At 36.4% G+C, this 18256-nt stretch overlaps 1 protein-coding gene across 5 annotated transcripts in view; it reads right to left on the bottom strand.

The window, feature by feature from the left end:
- The window catches only part of APBA1 (amyloid beta precursor protein binding family A member 1), a 94184-nt gene that overhangs the window by 17740 nt on the left and 58188 nt on the right, over window positions 1–18256 (bottom strand). For 2 of the 5 annotated variants that reach the window (XM_085313776.1, XM_085313766.1), the window contains 4 exons: window positions 12038–12139; window positions 8458–8497; window positions 5558–5703; window positions 321–353 (listed from right to left, as the gene is read on the bottom strand). In XM_085313776.1, coding sequence (XP_085169902.1) covers window positions 321–353; window positions 5558–5703; window positions 8458–8497; window positions 12038–12139 — 321 coding nt within the window. The remainder of the gene's footprint in view (window positions 1–320; window positions 354–5557; window positions 5704–8457; window positions 8498–12037; window positions 12140–18256) is intronic. The other 3 variants (XM_085313783.1, XM_085313793.1, XM_085313802.1) reach the window with 3 other exon arrangements.

Here is an 18256-nt window from a genome sequence, read left to right as displayed (position 1 = left end):
CTCTAGTATTCATTTTGGGTACTGCCTGTAACCATTTGATAAATCCAATCTTTAACCTATTCCTAACATGAAATGGCTCATGATAAGCAACAAAAAAAGAAAAATAAGAAAAAAGAAAAAAGAAAGAAAAAAAAGAAGAACAGCCAACCAGGCAACTGATTTCTGAGAAATGTCAACTTGTATGGTGGCTCCGAAATAAGCCTAAACAAAAACTTGCTGGATGCAGAAAATAAAAGCATAAAATTAAAAGAAGGGAAAAATCCCTCCCAGAAGAACAAAAGAACAGGCATAACATCAAGCTGATGGAGTTTGTACTGCACCTTCTTCCTGCTTTTGGCTAATTTCTGGGCCATCTGCTTAGCATGGAATAAACAGAGACAGGAGAATAGTTAGAAACGAACTTACAAAAACTTTAAGTCAAGCAGGGATCTGCACACTAATGCTAGGGCTYGCAGACTGCTACATGTTCTAGTTAGTCCCTGCTTAGATAAATTTCCCCCTTTTCATTTTGGTTTAAAAAAGTTTCACATTTAATACGTTTAAAAATGAAAAGAAATTTCACCAGGAAGAATACAAAAGGTTGAGTGTTTTTCATTTAAATGTTACTCTAACCAAACAGCTGGGGTTTTCTTTTCCTTTCTTTCTCCCCCCTCCCTCTTTTTTTTAAGGTGCTTCCCTTCACTTAGAACATTGCAAATATGAGGGGCTCTTTTGAAGACACATCAAGTAAGAGGTGAGAGAAGGAGCCCAAACATTATTATTCCAGCTTTCTCAGATCTAAAATATTTAAATTCAAGTTGCATTTTGCTCCTACATGCATAAGCAAGCTTAGAAAATAATCTCTCTAAAACTATGTTAGTCTTTCCAGGAAAAACAATATGACAGAAGATTTCATTCTCCTTCTGTGCAAACATACACATGCCAATGTTAGCATCATGCTTCTGAACAACAAGTTTTCCTGTGACAGCTGCATAAAGCCCCATAACACATTTTTTTTAATGAAAGGCAGTAGAGGATTCACTTCCTYAGACACCTGAAAACTATCTCCTATCTCTAAGCAGTTTAACTGCTTTATATCCAGAGATATTTCACCCCAATATAGTATCTTACATGCTATTGCTGTGTCAATAACAATAATATCAATAAATATCATAATTCTTGCAATCAATAATTCAATTTAAACACAAACCTAAGCTGAATTGAACTTATGGACTTGCTTACTGAAGAAATACAATACTCAGCAGGCTGGMAAATATTCTTTTACTTCCCCCAATAACATTTTTATATTTTTTGTTTTTAGTAATGTTTTTAGATAACATTACTATGCCTTTTAGTTAGGTAAATTAACRGGTATTCTTGTGGTGGGCAAGGGTCTCATTAGGACAGGCTTCACAGATACGGATTCATGATCAATTAGGTTTAGGAAGAACAAACAGAAAGCCAGAATCTCACACATTTAGATTTTTTACACTGATGCTTACAACTTAGATTTAATCAGTTTTAGCTTAAACCCATCTGAAAGCAGCTATTTAAATTTTAGACTGCGCTTCTTACTTATCAATATGAACAAACATTTCCATACCAGCTTTTGGTAATGATGAATCTGTTGCTGCCTGGAGACAGCAACCTAACGCAAAAGCATTTAGAACCGTCTAATACTGAAGGTTCTGCATTAAGTACTTAGAAATAATATACTTATCTTGAATGCAACTCTCTGGCATATACTGGGCAGAGACAATCTTGAGATAGAGCTTTTATGCTGTTCTCCAAAAACAAGTTCCCTTTCAGGCAAAACTTACACAAATTTTACAGAGTGATAGTCCTCACAAAAGAGCAGTACAGGTTTAGAAGAGAAAGGGGAAAAAATCCTGGAGATGGAGATCTACAATGCAGAATCAAAGATGATTCAAAATACCCTTTAATGCATTTTCTTCAGAATTCTAATCCTGAATTCAGTGGAAAGTGTCTTAACTGTATTTTAACTTCTTCAAGAATGATCTTTAAATATTTCATAAAACTGGGACAACGATGTGCCAGTTTTAAGAACTGACTGATGCTCCATAGAAATATCAAGAAGGAAGCTCTGGTCTATGAAATTAGTTAGAATAATTCTATGCAAGAGACATTATCAAACAAATCCTCTTCACAATCAAGTTATTTTTCTAACTTAAATCAAAAGATCTTTTAAATGCTCTTAGAAAAACAGAAACAACCTGATCTAAATAAAATACTATTTTTTAAATATGTAAAGTCTAAATATTTCACTTAAGGTAAGTGAAGGTAYGTAAAATGTGACTATGTAGCTAGCTGCTATTTACAAAATATTATTAACTTTTTTATTTTTTTAAAAAAAAGCAAACTTCAACTTATGCTAGACGGATGGATTAAATACATGGCAACCCACTTAATCTCTACAAAAAATGTACTGTAGCCCAGAGAATCCCAGATGGCCCTTTATAAACAATAACATGCAAGATATGCATGATTTTCACATATGGGTTCTGTCTTCAACTACTTCCAGTAATTACATCAGTTGGTATCTAAAAATGTTCAGACCTGCTGATGAAAAATAAAATAGTTAATCGTTATTTTATATGCAAAACATATAAAATATTCTGCACTGATCAGTTGTGAATTGTAACTGTGAACATTAACTTTTCCAGACTGTTATAAGTATTAAATAAATTCAGTCAAAGTAAAACATGGAAAGGTGTTTCTTTCCTTGCTATTTGAGGAAAAGGAGAACAAAGAAAGAAAATAGTGAATGGAAAACTACCTTTTAGTGAAAATATAAAATAAAAAAAGTTTGATGAACGCCTTCAAAACATTGCATGTTTTAACTTCGCTGCACTGCACTTAATGGAGAAAAGCACCAAAGCAGGAAAAAAAGCCCTAACTCTCTTTTCTACTTTTAACTGAAGTGATGCTCAGGTAAATAAAAAGTATGGAGAAATATTTGTAAAATCTGTTCAAATTCTAAATGATTGGATGTGTGGTCTAAGGGCTCTGCTGAAAGGAGGCATTACTAGTGATTATTAAACAAAAAAGGAATACATTCAGATGCATGAACCTAACGTTGATTTAAACGGAAGGTATGCGTAGTAGCATGCCTTAAACAAAGGCCTTCTCAGCTTTTTCATGTTCTTAATTTCATGTTTGTATGTTTTTAAATGATCAGTCTTAATTCATAGCCTTTGTTTCCTCTAACCATACAGAAATGTTTCACATGCATAACATCTTACACACTCTGTAAACAAACACAAGTACAACACAAGTATCATCAATACTCTGTAGGCAACATTTTATACTTCTGGGCTAAATGCTGTCCTGAGCAACAGTGCATCTGGCAGAAAGAATTCTATCCATCATAATCAGGTCAGCACTAAGCAAGTTTGTTTTCATGACAATAACTAACAAAAATAGCTGAAACCAATTCTAACAAACCAGAGATCCTAAGGCCTGGGGCTATTTACATTTCCTGAACTTCTCCTAAAAGTTGAAGAGCAGTAACTGTCAAAGAAGTGTGCAGCGGTAACATGTGCCAAGCAGTAAGCAATCAATCTGCTGAAATTTACTCACAGCTTCAAAATATTCATGTGACATTACCAGGTCAATACTGCAACTATTTTGGTCTCCACTCTGAACAAACTTACGACAACCAAGTATGTGCACRCATGTTCATTTATTTGTTATGTAAGCTATCAGTCTGAGGGTGAAGTGAGCTAAGCAGATTTTTTCTGTGTTAAGACAAAGCAGTGCTGGGGCATAACAAAGCCCTTGGGAAGAGCTGTATTCTGTTAAGGAAATTCTAAGATATATATTTGATATCTAAGTAAGATTCTACGCTCACAACACAAAGAGAGTTCCAAATCATTCCATTTTTGTCCCAGTTTTCTCTATCATCTTTGTCTCTTACTGTTCTCCYACACATGCTTTGCCTCCTAGATGCAAGCCTCATGCTCAGTCCCTGGCCCAGCTTCCCTGAGCCTTCCAATTCCCACCACCAGTTTTCTATTACACCTATCCTAACTGTTCCTTTCACCTTCCAGTCATGCTTCCCTCCTAGATCCAGTCTCACCGAAGTCCTTATTTCTCTCCCTTCTCTAGCTTACCTTTTGTTTCGTCTGCATTCAAATCAGGCAACTTCTCTACCATGCATCCAAGTGTCAGGAAAGGAGATGTGGGGACTAATAAACACAGATAGGCACAGCCTTACTTGCACCCAGAGTAAGAAAGGAGCAGACACTGTAAGGGAAAGTCTCAGCTGTAAAAGTGGGAAGAACCACTCAAGGAATATTGCACACACAACTCTCAGTAAGACTTGAGACAGCTTATTGATTTGGAAAGTCTTTTAAAAAATGGTATTGAAACCTCTGTCACCACTGAATGTAACACAGCTTGCTGATTTTCAAAAGGCTTACTATTTGTCTAAATTTCAGCARGCCCCTACAAAGGTGGAGAACAACTTATCTGCAACAGGAAGGCTACTTCCCTGTCAAACACACCTCCTCTAGTGCCTCCTCTAGTGCTAGAGAGCTGGTGATGTTCAGAGACAAGGTTACAAGAACTTACGTATATTTGAACATGGGCAAAATTACAACTTCTGGAAGTATCTCAGTGGTTCTAGCTGAAGCACCCCTCTGAAAGTTCATGCACAGATTGAAGTGGGCACCAGGCATGGAAAATACGGGGAGGAACAATGACTGTGGAAAGCATCAGGTGATCTTAACAGACAGTGCTATTGACTGTGCTGGTAACATACTCTCTCCCTTCTTCTTTCTCTTTTACGTTATTGTATACACAAAGACTACGTTAGAGCCCAAGATAAATTATGCAAAGGAAGAACATGTAAATAGTAATCTCACAAAAACTTTCAGATGAGATTATATTGGGTAGCTGAATTAGCAGAAGCTAAAAGAAACTGCGAGCCGACCATGCAGCAGTGTATCAAGCTGTTGCAGCATCCTCTGCAACAGCGCAATATTTCATCCAAACATCTTAATATCCATTGATAACRTCACTATTGTCAGCCATCCCTTATCCCTGCCCATACAGAAATCAGTGGGCATCTCTGTTTTCAAGAAAGTGTAGTGAACATATCAGATTCCAAGAAAAATACTATTTTCTCCATACATCTTCATGCAGTCACAGACTATTCTTTTTTTCATTAATTCRTAGCTCCTATGAAGTGAGGAACTATTATACACAACATGGCGAAAAAGAGCACAGCTTTGATCAAATGCCAGACCAGAAGCAACTACAGCACTAGCTTTTCCCTAAACCTGTTTTCTCTCACACCTAGGTAACATATAACTTACACCATCACTCACTTTAGATTTTGGCTCACAGTACAAAAAACAAGAAGTACTGTAGGGAATTAAAACGATTCTTTGTCATTCTGCAGCATAAAACCAGTGCTTGCAGAAAGCAAGATCAGGCACTTAACCTTTCTTAAAGCACAGATAACCCAACATGAGAAGACTACTGCAGAACTTAAAAAGTTCGTATCTGCCACTGTAAGATACCAGCATGAGAAACAGCAGGAGTTACTCCTCACCTTGATCCTGCTGACAGCTTCCTGAGCCTGCATCATTCTCACGTTCTTGGAGGGAGTTTTATCTGAAAGGAGTTGAGTAGAGCCAAGGTAATTGGCAGCAAAAATGATTCCATCAATTAAGTCTTCAGGATCACAAGGTCCAGGAACTGTAACACAGGAAAGAAATCACTGAAGAAAATCATACTGAACCACGGCACAACACCAGCACTATGACTACTTGAGCCTACACTTGATGACTGCAAATACTCTTCCGTGGCTTAGCCTGACGACATGGCAACTAGTTCTTTCAAAGGCACAGAACATTGAGAAATACTCTCAACATTTCCCCAGTACAAGCTGTATTTGTTAATCTAACCTGTCTCTCACAATAGCTCATTCTCTTCTGAGGCAGGCATAACCCTGGGGCAAAATAGCCTCAGAGAGTTTTTGCTCTTACAAAGAAGCATGAGTATTCASTTGTTCCATCACCCACTACCAACAGCTTGTACTTTTGACTAGTATAAACACATCACAGTTTAGACAGTCATAGGCAGAAAGAGGGCTGGAAGAGTGTGATTTAAGAACAGTCATCAGCAACTTGCTCGCTTGCTTATTTGCCACAGCTAGTACAGCAGGCAGATGAATCTCCCTACAGTGCTTTGCAGGTAACAACACATCCCCTTACAGAGAAGACTGGTAGCATCAATATCAGCATCATAAAGATGTATCAGCATCATTAAGGAAGTGCTTTTATGCCACAGTATCTTAAAATTCATGGTTTGTCACAACAAGGACAATGAGTCGAAGAAAAACTTTGTTCTTAAATATACAGAGCATGGGCTCTCTTGGGCTTTCCAGCATAGGCTGGAAGAAAAAGCCTTTTGTCTTAGTCCTGCAAGATTCTTAATGATTTAACTCTCATCAACTTCTATGGAAAGTTAGAGGGTGATGAAGTATTCAGCATCTAAAAATTTAATTTCTTATAAAACAGTAATTATGAACTCCAGGTTTGTGGTGTTTGGAGATTGTATCTACAAAGAATAGGTTATTTCTCACTAGATGCTAACATTGTCATGATTCAAAAGGGGTATTGGTTTATGCAAGAAGCTGCTTCTTTTGCTACAAGTAAGGAAAAAGAACCTGTATTCAAGACCACTGAAAATGCAAATCATTTTAGAGAATGCTACAAGTGTCAATATTATAATAATCAAAAATATAAATTATTTTTCAGTTCTTTTTTGCAAAGCAAAAAGCCTGAAACACCAGAATGGAATGTTTATCAATTCAAGAGTTATCCTCAGATATTTATGTGACAATGGGGACATAAAGGCTAATATTATTCAGAATGCCAATTTTGTTCTGATTTATTAAAGAAGAGATTAACAAGTGCTCGGTATGAGCATGAATAACCACAGTCCTAAAGAAATACAGGTCATTATTAACTACAGATATAAAAACAAGGTTTTAGTTAAAATACATGTAACTAATTATATATTAATTAACTCTATATTAATTTATATAACTATATAACTACATCAATATAGGTAAATATGTCTCTATCTATATATACGTACATACAAACTACTCAAACTATGCACACAGATACAAGTACATAGGCAAATCTTATCAGGAGCTTTTGCCTGCTGTGTTTTTTTTAAATATGAAAATATACAACTAGCAGTTTTGAGATGTTCATCTTCAATATATAGAATCTGATCAGTATCTGGGCATCCCTCAAAATTAACTAGTCACATTCAAGTATATAACCTAAATAAATAAAATTTTTCCCTTAGGGAGATTTATGTATCTGGAAATGCTGCATATTTGTGCACTCTTCAGTTCTGTAACCTCACAGCATTTTTAAATGCTGTTATTTGTTACTGTACATGTAAAGGCTTTATCACTACTTTCATTTCCAACACCTTTTTATACACTTCTTGATAAAAAACAGAGAAGGCTGCCTCCTGGAGATAAATTTTAATTGAGACTGATTCTTCATTACTGTGTATTTCCAAAGCTCACTTATTTTCAAAACAATATATGAAATTCAGAGTAGCCGACGATCTGGTTATAGATGTATAGCACACACATTGAACAGTAAACCAATGATCAACTTTACACTCTAAAGAGAATGATCATATAATCTTTTAAATGCAGCACACTGTAAATCAATGCAGGGAATTCCAAGACATTCTAAATGAAACACCAGGTCAGCTTTATTTCTGCCATTTTATACAGCACAGGGCTCAACTGCTGTCAGGGCTAAATAACAAAAGAATCTTTRAATTTTCTGTGTCTGTCACATTCTCATAATGAAGTAACTGTTACAGCATGCAGTCTCTTTGCATGCACAAAATGTAGAGTCACACAAAAGCTAACAGAAGCTCATGTAACAGAAAATCTGCTTTTCACATTGTTCTGAGTAAGTTTAGCAAGAGCACAAGCGCAACCCTGACTCTGAGACATGAAGTTCTATTTAATTAGAGATTAAGCACCTGTAGAGCCAGGAAGATTTCCTCTCACAGGCTGGCCAGTTAGATTAAAATGATGAATTTCACTACAATCATCTTGCCTAACCTTGTCAGAACAACAGCTCATTGTTCACACACATTCACATGTGTGTGAATTCCATAATAAATTCCATAAAAAGGTTTCACTGATGTTTTAAGTAATACTGATAGAAAATGCAACAGAACTGGGACAGAAACTATGACTGAAATGCTAAAAAAATAAAAGATGCATGTTTTTGAACTTCTGAAAGAGCTTAGCAGAGTTTAGTTCAAGCTCCAGATTGGACTCAAATCAACCTAAATCCAACCCTCATAGTTCTTCTATTGAACAACAACAAAATAATTTCATACATTACAAATACCGGAGTTCTTTGGATATATGACAAAATATTCAGAAATCCAATATCTTACCTTCAACATAGGTTGGAAATGAAGCCAAGTTTTTTCTGGACTGTAATCAAGACAAACAAGATTTCAAACAGAACAAAGCATGCACCAATATGCGTTAAAAACTTCTTCATGACAAAAAAAAGCAAATTAGTCACAGTTATTAGCAAAGTAAGACTACCGTTTATTAAGAATTATCTTACTCTTGACTAGTCATTAGAAAGCTAGTATCCATAAGCAAACTATATTGCATTAGCATGTTCATCAGGCAACGTGCTACATGCAGTTTTCAGTTACTTACTGACGTTCAGTAGCATCCTGACTATCAATCAGCGAGTACTCTGTTTTTACTAACTAAGAGGTACACGGGAAAAAACATCACATCTCATAGACAGTGGATTTTTCAACTACGCATTAACACTTTTAGAAGTCTATAAGATGACTCAATACCATCATCATTCGTGACGGTACTGAAACTACCAGCCCAGTCAGTAAATCATACACCAATTTTTTAAAATACACTAGGATCTTATATGCATCTCTCATATCAATACAGTACACATATAACTTTCCTAATTTCAACAGGTTAAGCAGTAACCTGTATTCTGTGAGGTAAATGAATTTAGTAACACTACCCCACCAATTATGTTCACACAAAAAGACACATACACACACACTTGGTCTGAATAGTGAAAACTCTGAGCAAACACATTTTTATTTTCTTTATCGTATCAAGTAAAGAATCTGTCAGTCTCAATTTCATAAAAGGTAAATGAATTAAAAAAACCCTGCATTAGTAAATACATAGACTAAAGTAATACCTTAACTTCAACTGTAACTTTCTATGACTGTGGTAACACATCAAACATACGAAAAGCACAACTTCAGTGAGAAAACCATTCTGTTATAATCTATAACATACCCACATAGGAAAATTCATCAAAGAATACTCCATGCGTCAGTGTATAAATGGTAATAGGTGAACAGAAATAGTGCTTTCACACATGTTGCAGTTAAAAATTTCTGATAAACCAAGGATTACAAAACTTTAAGGATTCTACGGAAGACACTAAACTCCTCCAATAGCTGCTCAACATGGCTGTATTAAAATAAGGATCCAAGTACAAACAGGATAATGTCCAATGTGTTAGACAAATTCCAGCTGTAGTTATACACCACATTTATGCTAAATTATTTCCTTTATGTTACACAATTTACTAGGTTCCCAAAAATCGGGAAATTAGGAAGGTCATAGTTATGCAAGAGGTTAAGTGACTAACCCCACGAGACTTCTTCACTTATTATTACACGGATGTGACAAATAAGTAGTACTTTTCAACCAATTACACATGCCTTGTTATAAAACAAAGCAGCCTGGGTCAGAGAAACAAAATACGCATGATGCAAAGAGCAGAGCCTGCATAGCTCTAGATAATTGCTGTTCCTGGCGAAAATGACTAAGGTACACTATAAAACAAGGGAAGTTCATCAGAGAGAGCACCAGCATAAATAAAGTCATCACTAAACATTGACCTCCTACCGCTAAGGCACTTAATGGAAATCAACTGCTGTGAGGACACAGACAATTATTTTCAAATTAGAAGATGCTGCCTTGAGGCTCTGCTTACTGCAATGACTATTTTTCCGGACTTTCTATACCGATTTCAGCAACTGTGTGCAGTTGTTACTGGTGTTTTGCTACCAGGAAAACTGAACAGCTRAACTGCTGACAGCCTAGAGAACAAATCCACTGCATGCCTGAGAAAAACAGAAACAACTTACTCAAAATAGTGCCCTTTCAAAACATGTTTTTTGAAATAAATAGGCTTAAGACTTGCCCAAAGTTTGTAATTACAAATTCAACAACTACTCAATAATCTGACTACTTAATACAAATCCTTTTCAGAAGGAAAAAAGTGTAAATTAACATCAGTATATGCTTTTATTGCAAAAGCTCTACATACAAGTTTTTTTTATTACTAGCATCAAAAGATATTCTGCTAAGACCACAGCAACAGTAAAGTTACTGAAAAAAGGATATATACACCTTCTAATTTTACATACCATGAATAATGAAATAGCTAGGTCATCAATGTTTTATTACTCTTCTTAATCTTGTTGCCTTTCAGCCAAGTATTATAGCACCTATACCTTTAAAAAATGGTTTGTTAAGACCTAAAAGCTGTTCCTAAAAATAGTCTGTTTTGCCACTGTTACTTTTGCAAGTGAGGTACTAAAGCAGAGCACTATTGCTTTTCTGAGGGAAATAAACAGCCTGACACACTCTACTGTAAAATCTGTTTTACTCTTTCTAATACTACATGTACTAAAGTGAAATGAGTAGCATGCTGATATTTTTTCCTTTGAATAAGTTTAATGATATCTAATGGTTAGAATATGCTCGCAGTGACAAAATTAGTAAAGTAAAGAAATCAAAAGGCTACAACAATCTCACAATACTGCAGATGAATATGTAAAGACACAAACCATTGTTGAAGGCTTTGGCATAGCAGAAATTTCTTGTCTAAGTCTTTTGAAAGCCTCCATCATCTTCTAAATGCAAACATAAACTGGCACATATATATATATAAATATTTATATGTATATATATGTATTTTTTATATATATGTATTACAAAAAGCTTTTCTTTTTTTAACCCTTTATCCTCTTACAAAAGAATGAAATACTATGTAGTGTTTCAATTTTAATCAATATTTCCAGTTACATAGCCCAGTTTTGCCATCTTGCTATCAATAACAATATGGTGTCTTGTTAGCTACCGTGACTAATGGTTTTCAAGATTCTTCACACTAGATTTGCTAAATTTAAAAAAGCAGAAAACTCATACATTYGCTGTTTTTTCTGCCTACAGAGCCAGTCAGTATATACCAATCTAAATATTTTTTTTGGTGACAAATTACTTCCTTTTCACACTGTGAGGAGTTCCATTTAGGCAATCTCACTTTGTTCTAGGGGAACTATTGCAGAGTGAAAAGCTCCCAGGTAAGTTTAGAAAAAAGAAGAAGAAGAAAGAGGAGGAGGAGAAGAGAAAGAAGAATGAGGAGGATTTACTTGATTTTGAGGAGCCTGAAGTTCAGAACTGCTAGATTGTAAGTGTGAACAACTGCTACCAAATCACTTAGTTCTTCCATTCTTCCAACAGTATGTATAACAGTAATATGGTAAGCTGTAAAAACTACTATTCGATTAGTTTTTATTTAAGCAAGTTTATTCACCTTGCTGAGAAACATTATTTTCTTTGCAGCAACCACTCTGAAGGATTTTAAAAAGGGCTCCTTCCATTTGCCTCTACTGCAGAGGTCATGTTGTCTTGTTCCTCAGTAAGTCAATACCTCCCAGCCTGTTAAGCGAACTTTGTGGCAGCCAAACATAGACTCAGAAATGCAATGATAAACAGCCTTAAGTATGTTAGAGACTCAGACAGCCAAGCAAGCACAAAGGAAAGGAACTGCAAACCAGTTTTTCAGGTTTGTCATGTTTTGGTTAAGAGAGAAAAGATTGCACAGATATAAGGGAGCAAAGAAAACAAAAAGGCACGAACAGCAAGAACAAGACTGTGGGTTTTAGAAAGATTTCACTCTACCTCTTTATTAGTGGAGGACTCTGTTGTACTGCAGGCATCCTGGTGATGTTGCCTGCTTGATGATTCAGCACCTCGAGGTGAAGAGGAATCTGGAGATGGAGACTAGACATGGCAAGAAAATAAAATAAAAGAATCACTTGAGAGACTAATATCGAAATTCTTCTCTCATATTTTCCTATAATTGGCAGTGGGAGTAAGAAAAATATATAAATAAATAAAAACTGGACAAACATTTTTTGAATGTTACAACTCTGGATTTTTAGCATAATTTTCAAGTCTTTCTCAGCATCCCGGTGGACTTAAAAACTGTATCTTTACAGAAAAGTTTGTTTCTTTGTCAATAACGTACAAAAGCAAGCAGGCAGTAAAACTAAAGTCTGTAGCCAGTGGCAAATATCATTCACCCAAAAAGTGTGTTATAAAATCATATTTTTGGGTGGGGGTTCCAATATGAGGCTAAATGCTTACACTTAACTGTCAGCCATCCACTTAAGCTGCAGTTACAGCATTTTCACTTGAACAAGCGCACGCCTCTGCATGCAGGCAAATTATTTTGAGCTTACTGAAAGCAGTGAGCAATGAAGCCCAATCTCCTAGAACACTGACATTCTAGAAAAGATAAGATAAAGTCATCAAGACAGAGTTAAGCTGCAATGACAGAAAGGCAGATTGACCACAACCAGAAAACAGGGATTCAGCTGAAGTTTATTTATTCTTAACTGTCAAATTGGGGAAAGAGAAGGGACTCAAATTGTGATTTCCCCTGCAAATACACAGGCTCTCATGTATCATCATGATCAACCTGAACTGCTAAATTAAAATAATCTAAGCAGAAGAAGGCTGCAGCGGTTGTCCATAAATGTCTTTCAGATCATCTTCCCAGTAATTCACTAACATAAAGAACTTTTCTCCCTTCTGTTATAATTATGTACACCAGTAACAGCCATTCCTTACCCGTGTAAAAGGTTAAAAAAAAAAAAAAGGTTTGAAATCCCTTCCCCCAAAAAACAAAGAGAAAAGCACAGCAAACAAGTACCATGAAACTTTTATCTCTGTGTGATCAGTCAGCAAATATCTTGGCAAGTAAGTATGGGAAAGGCTATTGAATAACAGCTGACTCCTAATGAATGCCACTAATACTGAAAAGCCATAGCTTAGATATGTGAAGTCAAGAGCAAATATGATACAAGAGCATAGAATTAATGAAGGACACCAAGATGTTAAACAGTAAAAAACTTCAACCCAGCAGGTGTTTCAAAAGCACATCTTCCAGAAGTACTTGTGAAATATGTCAGAGCACCGGCCACACTGCAAATTTTCAAAGAAAGCTTTAACATTTAGTTACACAAGCTGGGCTGTCAGCTCAGCAGCCCTGCAGTTTTTTAGTTTCCTCTGACTTAGGAAGGTTGGCCCCAGTTTTGCCAACTCAAYAGTTTACCACTGACTAAGAGAATCAAATTGTACTTTTCTAGTTTCATAAGYAATTACACAACATGGCTCTTTTCTTAAGCCAAATACAGCTACACTTCTGGGGCTCTGAGTTGGCAGCAGCTTTAATCTAGGAGCTCCAATCTAAGTCCTGTAAGTTTCTCTAAACAGATATGCAGTAATACAAGAAAATAAAATTCCTTTCTCCTTTTCKTCTTCTTTTTTTTTAAACACTCTCAATACAAGGCCTATCTTCAATACTTTCTAAATATTAGAATTATAATTAACTAATAGAGGYTACCAAAAAATTAGGAAGCATTTCCTTGTTCACACATATCCTGGGCACAGCAGCAGTCCTTTTATTATCTTTGAATTTCAACTGCAGGGCAAAAAGGAGAGGACTACCTGGCGGATCTTCACTTATCAAAGYGAAGGATAGCTGGTTAGAGACCTGGTATTCCCATGGCAGCTTCATGAGAGTTTTGGGCTTCCTGATTGCCTGCGTAATTACCTGAGAGCTACTGCTCCACAGTGACTCAGCTGCACAAAGAGCAATTTCTAYAGTGCTCCCATAGTTAACGTAATACCATCATTTTAGGTTTAAACATAAAGGTTTCTATGCACCAAATACCACCTGCCTATGGCATTAGTATATTCTAAGACCGAGCTTTAAATAGTAAACAAAGAAGTAAAGCATGTGATTTTCAAGTATCCAATGTTTCTACATAAAAAGATCTTTAAAATGCCTGAAAGCTCTTGCCTTCACATACTGAAATAATAATTTCTCATTCATATTAGCTGCTGACATTTATAAATTATGCATAGTTTAAAATTTATTAAGTTACTCCAGTAGCTTTACAAGTATCTTTACTAAGCTATTTCCATTTACCAAGTATCGACATTAAGCAACCACCTGAACAGTTACACAGCAGCTTTCTACATGGTGTCTGAATGTCTCCCGAAAACTTTCATGAAAAAACACTCTGCTCTTATCAAAAATGCCCAAACCAAACATCATGTAGGCTACACAGTTTGCTACATGACATTAAACAACAGTTGACTCCATAAAGGTTTTCACATCTTCAGTCTGTTCAGTCTTCAAAGAATAAACACTCAGTTTTCTTCTGCATCAAAATTCAAACCAAGAGGCACAACATAAAATGTACAAGCAACAGATGCAGTCAAAATCTGAAAGTAGCTTCTATACTTACAAGAAGAAAAATTTTGTGTAATGATAGCAGAGAGACAACTGAACAGCTACTCAAAACACTACGAATTGAGGTCTAAAATAAAGGTCCAGTACTGCTTCATTGTTAACAAAATAATTACAGAAGCCTAAAAAAAAACTCTCTCGGGACAAAAACAAGAAATGAATGCGAAGCATGCCATTACTACACTGCAAAGATCTGTTAATGGAATTACGAAGTATTTTCTATAAGGCAACAATAACAAATAGTACCAGTAACCTTATTTCTCCTCTCTGCAAATCTACTTACATTCTTCTTACGAAACTCAACTTGGTACATCCAAAAATTCTCCATCTCAGTTTTGACCTTATTTGATTCTGCGTAGCATGCAACACTTCACCAGAGTATCTCTCACTGCTGATGTGCTGGGGGGTTTAGTGACAGACCTTGTAATCAGAGAGGCAAGAGCATTGTATTGTACTTAACCCATCCAGGTCAATCCATTCGGCTACTCAACCCCCCATGCAGACAAACACAACCATCTGTACTTGCTTCAGGAAAGCACTTTTCCTAAAATTAGCCGCAGTGTAGCTGAAAAACCTATAATCTAGTGGGTCACACTTTCATGTGCCAGGCTGGGACAGAGAGGATGAAATTAACAAATACTTAGGCAAAATAAGACTTACTCAAGCCAAAAGCCATTATTTATACGGAAACAACTTCCATCCTCAGGCTTCTGGGCAGAGAAGTGGCAAGGGCTTACTCTGCCCACCAGCTCAGCAGAGTCAAGTGGATGACGCTTTTGAATTGATTTCTGCAATAAAAAGTCTTGAGAGGCACTCATATACCTCAGGCACAGGTCAAAGTTTTACAAAAGTTTCAGATCCACAATTTCACAAGCAGATCAGTACAGCACAGCTATGACAGTAAATCTGTTAAGTTTTAGATTGAATTTCCTCCAAAGCGCCTCAGTATTTATGTTGTTAGAAGTGTAGGGAAAACAAACTGAACAGTACAGTACATTTATGGTATGTATTTCAAGTCAAATCTTTGTCAACTGTCATAATCTAGACATGGGAAATGAAAGCATCAAGAAAGAAGTGTTTTACTTCTTTTTGTGCTTAATGTAGAACAACTAGTTCAGKTAAAAAAAGATTATTTTTCTTATCAGATATGCTTATCAAACTTTCTCTTGGGAAGTTTCCAATACAGGTTAAAATAAGGTTTATAAGAAGAATTATTATACAGAAAGACATAGATCTCTTGATACAAGCAACCCACCTTCTGCTCTTACCACTAACTAGACTGACTGCTATCAGGCAGAAGTTAGTCTGTTTACCAAAGCTGCCAATATTAATGTCGCAGGTTTCTGTTCTGATTTGAACAAACAGCATTCTGTTCACTACAAACTACAGTGAGACTGTTACTGTATGTTCATAGCTGTTAGATGGTGAAAGTTAAAAGCTGTGAAAGTTAAAAGCTGCATTAAGTTAAATGTGGTGTTAAAAATGGAGATTTTGAGAAAACAAAATAACTCTCTCTGTGTGTATTATTATGCACACACACGCACATGGCACCACCTATGGAATTTAATTTATAACTGTAACATACAGTATTTAAGTTTGTCTTGTATTTAAAACTGTGGTGTAACTGTACCTGTGTTAATACTCAGCACACTTGTTCATCAGTTTCCTGGATGGCCCAGTGAGTGTCTGCACAGCTGAGACAGTGGGTTGACTTGAGAYGAGGTGATCAACTGAACTCCTGCCCGCCTCACAGGAAAGCATTTGACTAGCTGTTACAGGGAGTGTCCGTGCTGGAGTTTCGGGCAGTCTCAGGGATTCCTGAACCTCCTACTGTGCCTTCGGTCAATAGACAGACACCAGTAGTTGCTTCAAGGTGCTGATCACCATCCTGGGCAGACTCAGGAAGTCTAAATCCCCCTTTCCCCCGCAGTTTCTGCTGCAAAAATAACCGAACTGTACACAGATATGATACTTTAAAATAGTCAGTAGAAATTATTCTGGCAGATGCAAGATAAAGTCATGTATGACCATTTTCTGTACACAGTTAAGATAGCTGGTAYGTATTTTGTATGTAGCTTAAGGTATTCTGCAGCAAAGCATCATGAATGGGCTACAGTAATCATGTAGGACCAGCTCTGTGTAAGACCTGACAACAGCTGCAGTTTGGGGAGTCCACCAGGAACCAGTTGAAGATGCCACTGGAAGGACCTGCCACTACTTGCATACTGACTGACCACCTTGTCTCAGAGATTTGGTTGTCTGCGCAAGTGTTGTGCTATGCAAAAATTTTGAATAAATTAGCACTTAAAACAAAAATTTTGTACAACTCTCTGTGCAACAACACTGACTTGTAATCCTTCAGTAAAATTCACTGAAGTTATGAGAACAGATATTCTGATCAAATACATACATGTCCTCTGCCAAAGTCTTTCGAAAGATCCCTACTTGTTACTACATACATTACTAAATCTCAAAAACAACAAAAAAAGTACCAAAGGGTATACATGAGTTTAAATTTAATTCCTAAGAGCCTGAGCAAGCAAATAAATAAATATAAGTGAGTCTGTTACAACACTGCTCTTAATTTTGCCAATTCCAAGAAATATCCCTTTGGCCACAGAAATCTGTAGCAGCAATCAAGAAACACTCCAGCGATACATGGTTTGTGAGCTGGTAACTTCTCTGTCAATAAAATCTGGCGTTCCACGGACTCCAACTCTTCATGAGCTCTCAAACACACACACACACACACACACACAAGCGCGCACATTTAGTGGGTAGGGTCTGTCTAGCTGCACGCACCCTGGATGGATGGCTGCCAGCACAGCAGGATGCCTGGAAATCTGTCTAGCTGCACGCACCCTGGATGGATGGCTGCCAGCACAGCAGGATGCCTGGAAACTGGTTCAGTGCTACCTGTTTCTCTCTCTCAAGTATGAATTTCCTTGACTCTACTTTCACTTGAACTTGTATTTGCTTTCAAATGCAGCGCTTCATATGCCAGTCTGAAAAAAACAGTGCAGGCTCACCAGTGCTTCCAACAGACTTCAAAATCACAGCCAAGTGTTGTTCTAGTTTTCAACAGCACAGGAAAAAAAATCATACAAAATTGCTTTCATCTTTCAATAAATTATTTAAAATACAAGAAAACAAAACAATTCAAGGGGTCATGAATCCAATCTTCACTATAAATTAAATACCTGTAACTCTTCTGGGGACTGTTTTTGTCTTCAAACATGTTACTTGCTAAATATATTCTTTCTCCTGTGTGGTTGACAAATCTACATAAAGCTTCCTGCCCCAGCGATTAGTGTCTATATATACGTATTTATAAACTTGTTTGCCATATACTTTTAGGACTGTGGACTAATGTAGATGACAGAAAGACGACCTGCATCCCGTGTGTTCAACCAGAAATTTTAAAACCTCTGCTTAGAAAAAGAAAACAATATCCTATTAATAGAAGCTCATCTTTATTTCATTCCTTTTCTTTATCTTCCCCTCGCCCTTAGTTCATCTATTACTGAAACACGCTTAATTATTTAAAACAGACTTCTCTATTGCCTTATTAATAATAA

The sequence above is a fragment of the Rhea americana genome, unplaced genomic scaffold (assembly GCF_003343005.1).
Source record: "Rhea americana isolate MKP2758 unplaced genomic scaffold, rheAme1 scaffold_11, whole genome shotgun sequence".
NCBI lineage: Eukaryota > Metazoa > Chordata > Aves > Rheiformes > Rheidae > Rhea > Rhea americana.
Note: the sequence above shows the minus strand (reverse complement) of the source record. Positions and strands in the feature narration are given on the sequence as shown.